Source organism: Falco naumanni, chromosome 5 (genome assembly GCF_017639655.2).
Source record: "Falco naumanni isolate bFalNau1 chromosome 5, bFalNau1.pat, whole genome shotgun sequence".
Classification (NCBI taxonomy): Eukaryota; Metazoa; Chordata; class Aves; order Falconiformes; family Falconidae; genus Falco; species Falco naumanni.
This window is the reverse complement of record NC_054058.1, coordinates 79,728,514-79,744,426: the sequence shown is the minus strand read 5'-3', so window position 1 is coordinate 79,744,426 and position 15,913 is coordinate 79,728,514. Positions and strand designations below refer to the sequence as shown.

Genomic DNA, 15,913 nt, shown 5'->3' with positions numbered 1-15,913 from the left:
TTCCCTGTGCTATCAAACAAGTCTTCTCTCCTTTTCCGTAAGGACCTGCTCCACAAATATCTAACAAAATATTGATAATAAGACCTAAACATCTTGCCCTATTCCAACTATCTCAGCAGAATCCCTGGTACGGATGCAGACACGGTAATGAAAAAACCCTCTGTGTAGTTTGTTTTTTTTTTTTTCCCCCCTGTTGTCCACGGAGGGAACATAGCACAGCAGACGAGGTCACCCCATTAGGCTGTTCTCACAAAGCTAGACTAGCAGATGCTCAGTCATACACAAACGCTCAAAACCAAACAGTGATTCATTTAAAACTGAGTTTATCAACTAAACTGCAGGGAAAATGTTCCTCAGGCGTAACACCACCCTACAGATGGGAATCAGAAAATCAAGTGGACAAAGAAGATGATGAAACAACTGTCAAAGGAAAGGGATAAAGAGAGGAATGGAGGAAAAAAAAGTTAGCTTTTATTAGAATTCCTCCTTTAAAATGGTGTTGTGTGTTGTTTTTTTTCCCCTCCGTATCTTTCCAAAATCAAACACTGTCTTATTTGTTGTAAATACATAAAACTCACACTAGTTTCAAGTTTCCAGGTCTTGATCCAGCACAGAGCAGTTTACGGAATGGCTGTGATGACGACTGTTACAGAACATACAGATCTTTACAACTACTTCAGATGCATGAATGTACACTGCTAGCAACTTTATAGAGCGATTAGTGTATAATCCCACCGAGAGATCTATTCCCATATAAAAGTATTTCTCAATACTGATTTTACATTATAAATATGACAGTGACTATTATCACTAAAAAGTTAGCACACAGTAAAAAAAATTATATATATATTGAGGTAGGGAAATAGTTTATAAAGTCATAGTTACAAAGTCAGCTAGGAAATACTAAATTATTAAATGAGCTGGTGTAATTTAATGAAATTACATATATGAAAACTGTATGCGTGCTACCCAAACTTAGCTCTGTATCCTGCCTCACTACCCAAATATATTTTTTATATCACCTCTGTGGAAAAACTCAGTTTGATCACTCAGACAAACCTTTCCAGGCAGGCTTATCCCAAATCTCACCAAAACTTAACATTTCCTTAATTCTGAAATTCAAGCAAAAAGATCATCGTTCACTGATCTCTTGTATTTCTGAAATGTAAAGACCTAAAAGATGTTCACCCTGGTTTGACACTGCTCTTATGGCCAATTTTGGTCAGCATAAGTCTTCCATTGCTTTTCTGTTAAAATGTGAATTTTATTTTAGCTTGCAACTTAGAGAATGCAGTTAAAATACGCATCTGTCTTAATAAAGAAAGAAGATGGGGAAGAGGTACATACCTTCTAAATGGCTAAGAGGTTTTATTTTTGAAGAAAAACGTAATTTCAGAGCTATCCATACCTGAAGGCAGGCTTGCTCCTGCTCTGCTGAGGAACAGGCAAATGGCTTATACTGTCTCCCAGGGGCAAAAACTTGCCCTGAAGGTCAAATCTGACTCATAGGCCACATATTTTATAGGCTTACCTAACAGTTTGCTCTACTTGACTTGTCTCAAAAGCAAACTTCATAACATTTTATGCAAACATTATACAACCTAAAGTCTGAGCTGTAAATCAATAAAACTCACTGTTTTGAAGGTTGAAGAACCTCTGCAACAGGAAAGTCTCTTCATTGAAATTCTGCTGTAATTAACATTAGCATTGCTAAATCCTACAATTTTCTCTAAACAAGTTTCGTAATATTTACAGCTTCAGTTTGAAGTAAAAACATGATAACTGGGATACTGCATAGAAGAAGGGAAGTAGGTTTAAAAGTAATGTTTAAGTATCTGATTTTCATGGGTCCAAACATAAAACTCAGATTTTGAAAGTTCTTGTGTTAGAATGCCATGGGTTTGCATTTCATGATCACAAATTTCAAGAGCAGTATCCATACAAAAACATGTTTGTCACACACCAGAACACTACAGTTCATTTAAAAATAGTTAAGTCTCAGGTGGCAAATAATTCATCATCCTCTTAAATCAAGCCTCAATATTTCTGGAGGCCTACCTCACCAGTATAATGAGTTAAAAAAAACAGTATTAGAAATAGCCTGAGTGACCACAACTGTTTGACATCTGAATGTTTTTAAAGGGATCCTTTGGGTTTGGATCATGAAGAATTTTTATTTTGTTTTTAAAGAGAAAACAAAAAACCACCACTACCACCACAACAACATACGAATAGGTCACAGGCTCCTATTTTTCCTTGTCTTTTATAAAAATACCTTTAAGGAAAGGTACTTGTGGGTACTTTTGCACTGCAGATATTACCAGAACGCAGAACAACTATGTAGTATTCAGACCTTTCTTTCCTCTGGACAGCTATTTAAAGAAGAAAAACATTTAACCATAATTACTTAGCTATGTTCTGTGTTGTGACCATGAGCCCCTCTTCATCTTTTACTTTTTTTTATTAGTAAATAGAAAATTCAGAAGATTAGAACTGTTCTGGCTCTCTAAATTTTGAAGATTTCATTATTTTGATGTACACACAATATACAGTACTAGTTTTCAGCTGTATAAATTTACTCCAAGCATACTACACACATGACAGCAGCTATAAATTAAGATTTTAAAAAAGAAAGACTAAGAGAATTTTTGCCATGGTGTAAGTTCAAGACATTTTTGACAGAAAATAGGCTCCTAAAAGTACAGCTTCCATGACGATACTTTCATGCACTTTGTAGGTGTTTCCTTTGTTAAAATTGGCTAACTGAATGCCGTTAGTACTGAAAATAGCAGACTGAAACCACATTGACTCATTGGCTTTGTAGTTTATTATTTCGCGTAGAATGTAGTTGGTTTTATTACTCTTCCTCTTTAAGGAACCACTACAAATAAATTGTACTCTTCCTCCTATATGAGGAACTAATCAGGAAAAGAATATAAATATTCTTTCCCATCTAGGCATAACAGCACCTTATTTCTGAGACAGTACCAATACAACAAAGGAAAATATTCTGAAATTAAGATACAATTTACTTCAGTCTCAAACACAGCAAGCATAGTAGTCTTCACGTTACTTGAAGAATTTCACCTTTGGCTGGTACTGATGGTTCCTGACATTCAAACTTTCCCAGCCTCAGACCATAAATTCAGATGTTGCTCTGAGAGTCAGAAGTAAGGTAAAACAGAAAATGAAAGGTTCCAGGTAATTCTGGCTACTAGTGATATACAGAATGCATGCATGCATCTGTCTTATGGTCACCTGGTGCAGTCTGAAGTTCTCACTGACGTTTCACTACTGTTCTGTGAATGGATCAACAACATCAAGTTTATTTCTGCACATGGAGTCACCGCATTCCTCACCCTATTGCAGTCCATCATTAACTGCATTGCTTCAAAACATTCAACCTAGAGTTTAAGGGAAAAGGCTACACAGAAAACATCACACGTCACAGCAGCTCTGCTTACAAGCAAGACTCAGGTCATTCCACAGGTGACTTCTGTGAACACTGAAGACCCAGTCTTAAACTCTGAAGACTGTAACTGTAAAGATACAGCTATCTGTGAAAATGCCTCTCTACCCAGGAGAGGGTGAAATGAAAATTAAATGACAATGCTATGGTTGTGCAACAACGAGGTGTGACATGCCCTGGATGGAAAATTGTCTCAGCTGAGAGGTTTGATCCCAGAAATTCCTAGGGGAAATCAAAATGATGAGTAGATACACTTTCAGCAAGAAAAGGCCTAACTTTCTGCAGAAGCCTTCCAGGTAAAGACTGGGAAGAGTGCATCATCTTTATCTGTTAAAAAAAGGACCCAGGAAATCTAAAGAACCCCAGCTGAACCATCAAAACTCAAGTGAACAGTAGCAAGCATGAGCTCCAGCAAACTCTCATTAGTTCTTTGGAATACTGAAGATATTTGGTCTCTTGGTATCCTGACAGCACCGATTTCTCATTTTTATTTCTCAGCCTGCTGCAAGACCACTATTACTCATTCTTCTCCTCAGCTTCAACTGGAACATTGTCAGTAGGAGTAAATTATGGGTCCTCCACAGGCCCTCGTACTTCTGATGCACAACACCCTGGCCTGCCTGTAAGCTAAATGAATTCCAAAATTTTGTTAAATAGCATAATTTTCACTACCACCTTTATTAGATGCTTTATCTTGACTGGCATGAACATTCTGAACGTGCTGTACAACATAGTTAGCTTTCTTCCAGTTTATATAAGTCTTATTTCACTATTTAGTGGCTGAAAACTTGCTCCAGTGTGACCCCAGTAGACAGCTATGAAGAAAATTAACTCTTTCCCAACCAAAACCAGGACAAAATTATTACAATAAATCACATTTTACCTCCTGTGTTCTGCTAAGGGAACTAGTTGATGCACAGTAATTTCAAAGAACATTTTCAAAAATGCATGTGCTGTCAGCCATCTTACAACTGGTTGGGAAGAAGTCAAAACACCACTAGGCTCCTCAGAAGGTGTGAGAGGAGTTTTTTGAGAACTTTTGGAACAGAAGTAAGAGATCTGCCAGGCCGGGGGAGAAACAGAAGTAGTACAAGCTAGTTCTCTTCTGGGGAAAGGAGTAGAAAATCTCTCTGGGAGACGAGTTCTCAGGGAGGACCTTCACACCTTCATTACTTCTACCGGCCAGATTCCTCAAAGATTCATCCTGTTTGAAGAAGGATCTAAATATCAAATAGTGCATTTCTGTATTTAAGTGTTTCACTGATGAAGGTTTTGTTCATTCATAGGCTTATACTTTTCTATACCTGGGTATATTCGTAACATTATACATAAATCACTTCTTTAACTAAAAGAACACACTTTCAGACTCAGCAATAGATTTTGAATAATTTCCATTAATCTGCATGATTTCTGTACTCACACAGTTACGCTGCAAGAAGACTGTATCTGTCATACTTTCTAGCTTTGAAGAGAAGCACTGAAGTTATCTCAACCACTCTGTACTATTTTTCAGACAAAACAAACACAGTCATCTGAAATCACAATAATTTTAAAATGAGTGTGTACCACAAGTTAGCCAAGAAAAGACATTTGGATTAATATCAAACAAAAAGAACAGTTCTAACAGCAGATTATCTTCTTCTTGTTGGGAAAAAAGTCCCAAACCCAAACTGCATAATTTAAACTACGGAAATCACTCACTCACTTAGCCAGAAGGAAAAGGGAATCTCTAGACGTTAACATTAAATAAATAGTCATGTAAAGTAAAAATGTCAACATAAAAATATAGGAAACAAAAAGATAAAAATACCTAGGTTTATAGTTCAATAAAACACAACACAATAAAGAAGAATGTAGTAAATAAAATCATGGGCACAAGAACATGTAAAATTGTTTAATCCCCGCAGAGCTGAAAGAAGCATCCATTTCTTTAAGAACGACTCTTATCAGGAGGGTGTTTCATGGAGGAGAATGAGGCCATTGAAGCTAGGAAATGATGGATAGCAATGACCTTTCTATCTGTAAAACATGGGCACATTTTAGGTATTTAATCTTGAGAATTGGATTATTATTAATCAATTATTCATGACAATTTGAATCTATGGTAGATGTTTTTTGTTTTCTTAAATATCACATAGCTAAGGTCCTGCTTGAGAACTGGGAAGGAGATTAAATCCTCACAAGTAAATAGTGTTAAAGACTGGCATTTTCTTCCCTCCTAAACATTCCTTCCCCTGCATAACAGCACACACTGATGATAACCTAGTACCCTCTGCAAAAATTCTGCCTAAATGTTCTGAAAACCATCTTTATAGCCTTTTTTTTTTTTTTTTTTTTAAAGGGGGAAAAAAGAAATCCTCTACCTTTCCCAAAGAACAAAGCAGGGTATTGTGGTAACATGGAGCAGAAAAAATCCTGTGGCTTCATTCCTGTAGACACAGGTTACCCTGCTGCATTTTTTAACATAAATTCTTCCTCACTTGTCCAAAGGTGAATGGTAACAGAAGCCGAACATCTTCATTACAGGCCACCAGATCATACAATGAAAATAGGCAGAAGGTGTTTGCAGATATTTAAAATGCACTGCCACAGAAGAAGGAAAAGTATATGGAGCCATTCCGAGGCTAAGTTCTTTAGAAAAGCAGAACCCCTACATTCTGAAATAAAATACAAAATGTGTACTGTGAATGGAAAGGATAAAATAAAATACTTGAGCTGAAATATATTGAGGTTATCCCAATTCGGGGGAACCACTATGGAAAAGAGACTCCCCCTTTACTCAGGTTCTAAAATTGAAGGCTATGGATAGCAATGGCCTCATTGTGAAAAAAGCCAATTTAACACACCTACAAACACCAAATATTTGGCATTCTTCCTGTTCTCAAATACTCTGTTACAAAATGTACACTTTACTTCTAGTCTAACTGAACTTCCAGACATTACATCTAGTTTTCCCTTTGTCTAACACAGTTGAAGAACTGTCTTACCAATTTTCTGTTCATTGTGGTATCATGCTTCTCAGGGACTATGCAAGCCCCTCTGTACCCCTTAACACTAAACAGATTGAATTCCAGGAGTTTTTCCACAATAAGGCATGTTTTCAACTACTCCAGCCATTCCTGAGGTATTTGTGGTTCTCCCCTGACCCTTGTCCAACTGAATGCAGTATTCCAGTAACAGTTATGCAAGTGCATTAACAATTAATACAGAAAGATAACATAACTGATTTTTTATTTAGCTCTTCCCTGTTCATATGTCAGTATGTAGTCATCTTTTGACTCTCAAGCTCTCTTCAAAAACAATTAATTCCTTGGTTGAAGCTTCCCATAAGATTACCCGTTTACCCAGGATATTATGAACGTTTTCATTCGGGTGGAGAAGGGATGGGGAATGGGCTAACTGGGGGGAAATCTCATCCTTGAGAGATTAAAGAAAAGGGGGCTTGAGAAAAGGACTGCAAGGGCAGGGCAAGGTGAACTGAGAACATCTCACTGTGGAAAACAGGGGTAGCATTTCAGTTTATTGATGTTGCCTGGTAAACTGAGTTCACAAGTGCAAATGAGAAATCATACATAATGAAGTCATTACAGAGCCTCTAACACTGGACTTCGTTGTTGGTGTGCCAATAAAACTGACTGATTAATCTACTTCCATATAACAGCAGGATAAAACAGCTGCAAACAAGGAAAACCCTGGAAATTAAACACTGGAAACATTTATAAAGTGAAAAAAACTAAGGCTAACACAAATGGCGTGTGTATCAACTGTGGGGGTGGAAAACAATCTGTATGAGAAAAAAAGAAACTGAATCATTAGAACAAGTGGTAAAGGGTTGTTAATACCCAAGAAAATTGAAGTACGCCCTGTCTAAAAGCATTCAAAGTAAAAGTTTTAAAATAGACTGTACTGGTCAAAACACTGTTTATTTCTAACCTCAAGCTTCTTTCAATACGCAATATTCTGCAAACTTTAGTCTAGAGGGTTAATAGATCTGGTTGAATCACAGCCAGATCTATAACAGATACTTGTTATTTAAGACGAAATACCTTAGTAATGTTTGCGATAAACAAGTTAATTTGTGCTCTATTTGTTCTATTTTTCAAACTTTAGTTACTAGGTAGATCAGGTGGTAAAACTTCTGCAAACTACAAGAAGCACTTGTAACTGAGCCAAACACCTTTCCTCCATTTTTTAAGTAGAACAGACTTCCCTACACATAGCCACAGCTGATTAAAAAAAAAAAAAAAGCTGCTTTAATTTAATATTTTTTGTTTCTTCCACCTATGGGACTTTAACATTAAAGGTTAAAAAAATATATCATTAATTTGAAACAGAGAGAACTGCTTCATGGCAGCTGCTCAAACAGGTCTCATAATAAAGCCATTACTACACAAAACTCAGGTATGAAGACCAGGAGTTTTCAAAACTTCCAGCTTTCACCTAAACCTGTTTTTCACAAAGTTAAAGGTAAAACTACTGGTGACTCCAGGAGGATCACAGTTTGCACACTGGAGCAGTACATTATATCTCTGAATTTTATCCTAGCTTTGACCTTTTTCCTGTTACTTTTTTAATTCAGCGGCAGATAACCCTCCCATCACAGAGACATATAACTGTCAAGTCACTTTACCAGGGACTTGCACAATCTTCTTCAATTTCTACTACATACTGAAAAACATTCTTTTTCCCTTCCCCGTTTCCACAGTCCAGCCGCTAAAGCATGTCCTCGTGGTAAACAGATTAGAGAAAGCGCACCACCACCCTACTGTCCTTTGTCCTTTCTTCCACAGTTCAGGCATGCTGCTAACTGCTATGAAATAAATCTGCTTTGCCACTGGTCTGGGAATAAGGAGACCTCTAGGAAGAGAGAAAGAGAAGGAGGCCACTTCAAAAGCAGCAGATGCCATATGCATCTTCCCACGTCCTCAACACAGAGCATGAAACAATTACTTTTCCAGGGATGGTTACATCTAAAATAATAATTTTGGGGATTCAGTAAACTCTCAAACTGTGCAGGACAACTGTCCTTCTTTATAGTCCTTTAATAATTATTTTTAACTTGTCAGATAAATATCTGACGTGCTAAATTCAAGTTTCCTGTAAAGGATCTAGATAATTATTCAATACAATAAGGGTATAAGTATTTACCAAGATTCATTACTTAGAAAAAAAGGATTAACTAAAATTTGAAAAGAACTTTAAATACTGACACAAAATTCAGAAGCTGACTGTACAGATAAGATTAAAACAACAACAATAACAATAATAAGAAACAGGTAATTACAGAGAAGATCACAAGTTATGACAACAGCAGGTTCAGAAATATGAATTTACCCCACTGTGTACAACGTAGTACTTGTGCAGTGTAAAGATAGACTGACCCTGAAGTGTGTGGTTGGACGATACCAGAGAGCTGGAGCACCACTCAGCATTTAGTCCATTTGCTTTCTGAATACACCCTATAATCAGAAAACAGTTCCTCATGCTGCCCCTCCCTTGAGCAACTAACGTTCAATTATTCACAGCATTATAAAGCAGTATTAGCTCTAGCAGCTGACAGAAATACTTTCACCTCAGGAGGGTGTAACTGTGGATGATCCTTTGGACAGCATATGATCTTAAATTCAAGGCAGAAAAATGGGAATAATATTGCATATCCTTTTGTTTTAAAGCATCCAAGACATACTATAGGAATATGGATTTGTGAAAACTAATCAAAAAAACTCATTTTCAAAGCATAGGTCTAAAACCTTGTTTTACAGCATTCTTCTAGCTTTGACAGAAATAATTAATTTAGGATTCAAAACTCTTTATAAACTTACACCTGACTAGTACTCAGTGCATATGGAAGCGACTGCTCTCAGTACAGTTTACTCTGCCACTTAAATGTATAACCTGAGAAACCAAGGCGACGACACCTAGCACAGTTGCACACTGCAGCTCACATGCCTACTAAATATACAGATCCCATTACAAATGGTGAGAGAGATACAGAACATCAAGGCTTTAAAATGTAGATGCTACAGAGGTTTATATTATACTGCGCCACTCAAATCACACCTTTCTTTGAACTTACTTATGCATACTGACAGGTGTCATTCTGGGAAGCAAATTCCACAGACATGCATTATAGTTACAACACAACTGTATTTGACACACATTTAGCCGAGTCAACAGGCAGTATATCCCATTACACTTCGAAGCAAGCCTAAACGGCAGCAATTTCTTCTAGAAATACTTACTTCTGACGAGGTCACCATCAGTGCGATTTCCCCAGACAGACTGGTCTTGTATCTCTGATTGTATACTTTGGTTACTGGGAGGCTGATTTATGTTTTTATCTCCTGCTGCGGTATTCTCTTGGTCAGTTTTTTCTAAAAGAAATTTTAAGATGTTAGTTTCTATGTCATTTTTCCTCTATGTGAACAAAATTCATCTTTGAAAATTAAAAACAAAAGCACATGAAATATAACTTGTCTTAGCAACTCATGTAGTTTCCTTAAAAATAACTGCTAATAAAGTTGATTTTCAATTTGTTTTCTCATCCAGATAAAAATAATTCCTCTTTAAGAAAGTCTTTTAGTCATATTGTGTTTCATCATGTAAAATAATACTCAGCAACTTTTGTAAAAAGAAGTTATGGTTGAGTTGGTTTATATTTAGTTACCTTCCACAAAATTTTCAGATAAAAATTGGAACAGCTTGTCACACAAAAAAGCATGAATTTTTGCCCACATTTATGTGGCTCTGGCATATAAAAGCTATAATAATTCCATAAAAGTCTGTTCTCTATTAGTTACAACTGAACATATAATTAATGACAAATATTGTTGAAACTTTCAAAACTGATCAGTACAGAAATTCAGAAAATGTGTAATAACACCCTTTCCTATTTTTCATTGAAAAAATTAGCCTTTTAAAAGCCATTCCTGAATAAAAATCAATGTTTAGTCTATGATGAAAGGAAAAATTATTTCTTCTCTCCAGGTATATATAAGTTGCAGGGAAATTTCCATGGTAAAGTTATTTGAGGGACTCTTAAACCTACTTCAGAAGATAGCAAATCTTGTGGGTTTGATGATTTCGCCAGTTCGCACACACAGACCTACATTTCCTCAAACCAAGGTGACAGCTTTCATTTCCGCTGCCATTAATGTTTTAATAGTCAAATTCACACACACAAATCTTTCTGTTATTGATTGCTACAAGTTTTTCCTATTGGCATTCAAGGAAACGTTCCCCAACCTGGAATTACTTGGTTCATCATTCACAGTGACAGATTATCAGTTTGTATCATTTACTCGAGGGATCTGTAAAACACTAAATATTTTCAGTATCGATTATTTTTGGAGTATATGTACAACATTTAATATTTACAGTAAATCTAAACGAGCAGCTGTTGAAAAGTCTGTTAGCTCTATTTATTTGTCTCAAACAAGAATGTTTATAAGCCACTTATCACAACGTAACGATACCATATCCTCTAGTAAAGCAATGATTCCAGTCCTGAGACACAGAAAACTCAGTTATTGCTACTGCAACATATTAAAGGTTAGCTTCTTTATGTAACCAACAGCAGTTTGATTTTAAATCCTAACTTTCTGCCTTTGTTATCCACCCTATTAAACTGAGGCATTGAACATCACTCAAAATAATATATACCATATTGTATGTATAGTAGCATGTGCTTTCAAGCACTGCTGCTCCCCTTCTATTAATTTCCACCTCTGAAATATCTGACCCAGCTACCTCTTTGGTACTTCTCTCTGAGCCCTCCCTCCCATTGCCACTTCTTCAACAACTTGTCACTACTTCCTCCAGCCCATCCCAAGATGAACCATTTCACTGGGCCTGGTGTAAAGTTACTGAAGCAATTGGGAAGAGATCCATTGACTTCAAGGAGTTTTGCTTCTTGCCCTGATGACTTAAACTCACCTAGATACTCATCCTATATAAAAAAAAAAAAAAAGGCAGATTTGTTCAACCCCTTTGACAGACCTCAGATACAAATTATTTCTACCTGATACCTATCAAATTCAAATCTGACTGTTTCGAAGTATGATGATTTTGCCTGTGCAGTTAGGTATTAGGTACAAGTGTGTTTCAAAAGTGTTTCAAAAGTGCCCTGAAATAGACTGAAGGAAAATAAGTGGTATCCTGGAGAGACCTAGGGTAAAAGCACTCTGCTTTCCACATAGAGTAAGCTTAAATGAGCTGTTTTAAGAGATTTTGCTCTTCAATGACTTTGCTGCAGTAGCAACACCAAGATTACAACAATATCTACCAGCAACGGTAGTACAAAACTGCAGGCACTGTATACAGCTTTCTTGTACAGGATATGACTTTACAATGCCCTGCTAGTTCATGTAGTAAACAATGAACGGTTCTAAGGAAACCTTAATATTAATATTATGGGGTCCTCAGTGTTCTAGATTACCTTTTTATCTAAGAAATCTGAGTGCAGAATACAATCAGTTATCATTAGTTATAGGGATTTAATTTTCATTCCTTTGCTTGGTTTCAGTTCGGTATCTTTTTCTTTTTTTTTTTTTTTTTTTACTAGGTAGAGCTTCTATGTGTATTTTTCATGTTTATTTTTATTATATTAGGTGGATATGGTAAAAAGGCCAGTGAAAACCACGGAAATTATATTAACAGTTAAGAAGAAAGAGGAATTATTAAAAAGTAAAAAAAAAAAAAAAGTTGCAACTGAACAGGAAACAATTTTGAAAGGAGGTTTACAATTAACATTAATTGAGTATCTGTTGTTTGATCTATTGAATTCACATGAAGACTTCCCCACAAACGTGCGTAACAGAAACCTACACCATTAAACATACATATTTGGTGTCTTACTTTGCACTCCAGAATTATGCATGGATGCAGCTCATCTCCTGGCAGATGCTGCTCCGTGTGTGGTGGGCTGACCCTGGGCAGCAGCTAAGAACCACACAGGTACTCCTTCCCTCCCTGGCCCACAGCGGGACAAGGGGAGAGAACAGAAAGAGCAGAAGTCAGGAAACTCGTGGATTGAGATACAGTTTAGTAAGTGAAGGAAAGCAAGAAAAACAAAACAAGTGATGCAAAGGCAACTGCCACCTCCTACAAGCAGAGCAAAGCCCAAGTCTCCAAGCAACGGCCACCTCCCCCAAAACCTCCTCCCCTCAGTTTTTATCGCTGGGTGTGACATTATATGGCATAGAATATCCCTCTGGTCAGTCTGAGCCCCCCGTCCACGCTGTGTCCCCTCCCAAGCTCTGGCCCAGCCCCAGCCCACTTGCTGCAGGGGCAAAACGGGGAAAGGGGAAAGAGCAAACCTTGATGCTGTGGGAGTGCTGCTCAGCACTGCCAAACCACTGGTGTACTATCAGCCCTGGTTTAGTCACAGATCCCAAACACAGCACCGCAGGAGCTGCTATGAAGAAAATTAACTACATCCCAGCCAGCCTTAGCATGATGGGGCTTTAGAAAAAGTAGACCTTAAGCTATGTTTATTTAAGATTGTTTCATGCATCCCTTCTGACGCATCAGAATACTGAAAATATACAAACAATGGTGTCCTGATTAATTATTTTTTCTTGAATGTGCATCAGGTTTCAGTTTCAGAACACAGGAATTTCTTGATTATTCCTTTATAATAAACAGCTGATGATGGGATCATGACATGATTTTTCTGGTTTGTTCCAGAGGTGCAACTACAGCATACCAATTACAACCAACCACACATGAAGCCAGCCTCAAGAACATTCTTGAGTCTGTGTTTGGTTGATGCCATTATTTTTGTTAGGTGCATAAGAATATTAATAAGAGTAGCTGATGAAAGCTAACACAGTTTTGAGTCCAGTAAGAACTGACACAAAAGACCTTAATCTTCTCTGATGTGCCATGCTTGTGGCAAAGCAGCTTTAAGAAAGCCTATAGCTGTCACAGATACCAACGCTGGATCTGACCATAGACAGGTATTGTTTTTTTCTACTGCATCTGCAAATATATTTTTATATATATATATATATCTCTGCAAAACACTCAGTTGTTTTAATCAAGTTTAACCTTAAGAATTTGTATGCAATATGTCCTCAGTATTTCAGATGCTGCTTCCTTTAGTGCACCTTTCCACTTCCGTGTGGCCAACCTCCAAAACTGAGAGCGAAGAAAAAAAAAAAGAAAAAAAAAAAAAAAAAAAAAAGCAAAGCTCTTCCTAGCAGTTCAAATAATGGAAAGAAAAGACTCATCGTGTTCGGAGTCTGGCACTGCTGAGGTAAAAATCCAGTATCTCTTCAAAACCACAGTAAGTTACTCTAGATCATGTCATAAAAGCAACAGAGTCTTCTTACCTATCACGGCTCAGCCCCAAGAGCAGCAACCCAGTAACTTGTGGCTATGTACTTCTCCTAAACTAACAGCAGTCCCTGGGGCCAAAAAGCTTCTAGCCAAAAGCCCCCGTGGGAGTGACACCCACACAAAGTACCCTGTGATTTATCCTGAAGGTAAGCATGGGTGCATACTCTACTTGTGTAGAGATTAATGCAAGTTCAAGGTTTAAATAAGGAAGAGACACAACATGCTGGCAAAGTATAGAATTGAGATGGTTAACAGCCCTAATCATAACTATATTACAGAGAACTGGTAAGCCACTTAGTGAAAAAATATAAAATTTTAATCACATCTCAAAATTACTGTTTCATGCAATAAGTGAACAAAGCAAACTCCTAATTTTTTTGTCACTTGGAATTATTAAAGCATATACAAATCACTTTTATAGTACATACATACCTTTCCCATATAACTGTTATATTTATTTTTAAAATTACACAGCAATACATGTATTTCATAGACTCAAACCTTGTTTTCACTGTTAAGACTACTGTAACATTGATTGTTAACTCCTATTTTAGTTTGGAGTACATACCTCTGGATACATACACTTCTCTGCATCATGACATACACACTTTACAAGACTCCACCAACAGAATAGTATCAGCAGTCTGGGTCATCAACAAGGCTACTATTACAACAGCCCTATCAAAACCAAAATTATACAAATACCCAGAATTGTCAAGAAAGACTTCTGTAGTTAGGCAAGAAGGCTATGTGAGGCAATCTCTCTAGATCCCTTCCAGCCCTATCGTCTATGCCTTTATAAAGTTGTGGGGATACAGATCAAACTAATTCCTCAAAATTTCTTAGAACATCCCAGGGAAGTACCCCTCTCTTCAAAGCTATATTTATTCTACTTTTCTTTACGATAATGTAAAGTATATTGAGTGGACATCAAATTAATACACAAAACCGACAGAAAACACAAAAAAGATATGTAATGGACGTACATTTGCAGGACACCACAAAAAGCTCCAGTCTTTGATGAATACCCAGCTTTTCTTCTCTAAGTGCTTGTCCGACTGTATATTCACGTTACGGCTGCCCCCACACGACCCGCTACATCTCATGAGTTTACTCAGAAATGAGTCTCAGTGTGTTCAAATATGGCATCACACATCAATGCATCAGTAACTATAATATTCAGTCTCTGAACATGCAAAAACCTGGGAACAAGTGCCCACATTAAGTGGGTTGCACATCCTCAGAGTGTGATTGACAGCTGATTTCTATTAATTAGATGACACATAAGCCTATATACTGACTCAGCTATCTCTTCCAGGCATGTGAACTGTAAGAGTGCTTGACTAGCAACATGACAAACTGGACTTGAGAAACAGGTTTAGAGTTTGTCTATTGAGACAGGGAGGCTGTGGATGTAAAGTGAGTTAAAAATCCTGTTGCTACAACAATAGAAGGCTTTCTGTTCACCAACAATGTGGTGGACTGAACCAAGTAACCAGTAAAGCAAAAGAAACTGCTGGGAAAGGTTTCTGGAAACCCAAGCACATCATTCTCATCAAGGAGAGAGGGGCAAGCAGAATGGACCAGCAGAGTGGAGTCACTCTGACCTCCAAAAACACAGTCAGGAGCAGTACAACAGTTCTGCTGTTTAAGGACAGAGGAATGATGGAAGCACAGGGCAAAGCTTACTTAGGCACTTAAAATTGACCAGGAGCTGGGAAGTAAACACGATTTCTCAGAAGGCCCAAGCTAGCCCTGAACAAGCAGACACAGTTTTAAACATACCTGTACAAAGCTCAAACCATCCCAAATGCAATTTTGTCCTTCAAAGCAGAGAGAAATGACAAAAACAAAGAAACAAACAAACCCAAACAGAGATCCATCAGAAGTAAAAAAGTTGAAGGATGTTTCCAAAAGGAAAGATAACAAAACAGTTCTCTGTCTCAAGGCTACAGCAGTTGGGAGGGATTTTGAAGAGTATGTGGCAAACTGCATTTCTATCACTTCCTTTGTTGATTAATACCCTTGCTGGAAAGGAACCGCTGAGGATGCTATTTCCTACTGAAAATTCCACTGTTAGCAACAATAAATCAAAGGAATCAT

General features: G+C 37.3%; 1 protein-coding gene across 8 annotated transcripts in view; it reads right to left on the bottom strand.

The window, feature by feature from the left end:
* MDFIC (MyoD family inhibitor domain containing) overlaps window positions 1-15,913 on the bottom strand; it is a 53,662-nt gene that overhangs the window by 29,916 nt on the left and 7,833 nt on the right. For 4 of the 8 annotated variants that reach the window (XM_040596762.1, XM_040596755.1, XM_040596756.1 and 1 more), the window contains exons 3-4: window positions 9,712-9,843; window positions 8,851-8,928 (exon numbers count right to left, since the gene is read on the bottom strand). In XM_040596762.1, coding sequence (XP_040452696.1) covers window positions 8,851-8,928; window positions 9,712-9,843 — 210 coding nt within the window. Of the gene's footprint in view, window positions 1-8,850; window positions 8,929-9,711; window positions 9,844-10,714; window positions 10,749-12,325; window positions 12,440-15,913 lie in introns of those variants that run through there. The other 4 variants (XM_040596758.1, XM_040596759.1, XM_040596760.1 and 1 more) reach the window with 3 other exon arrangements.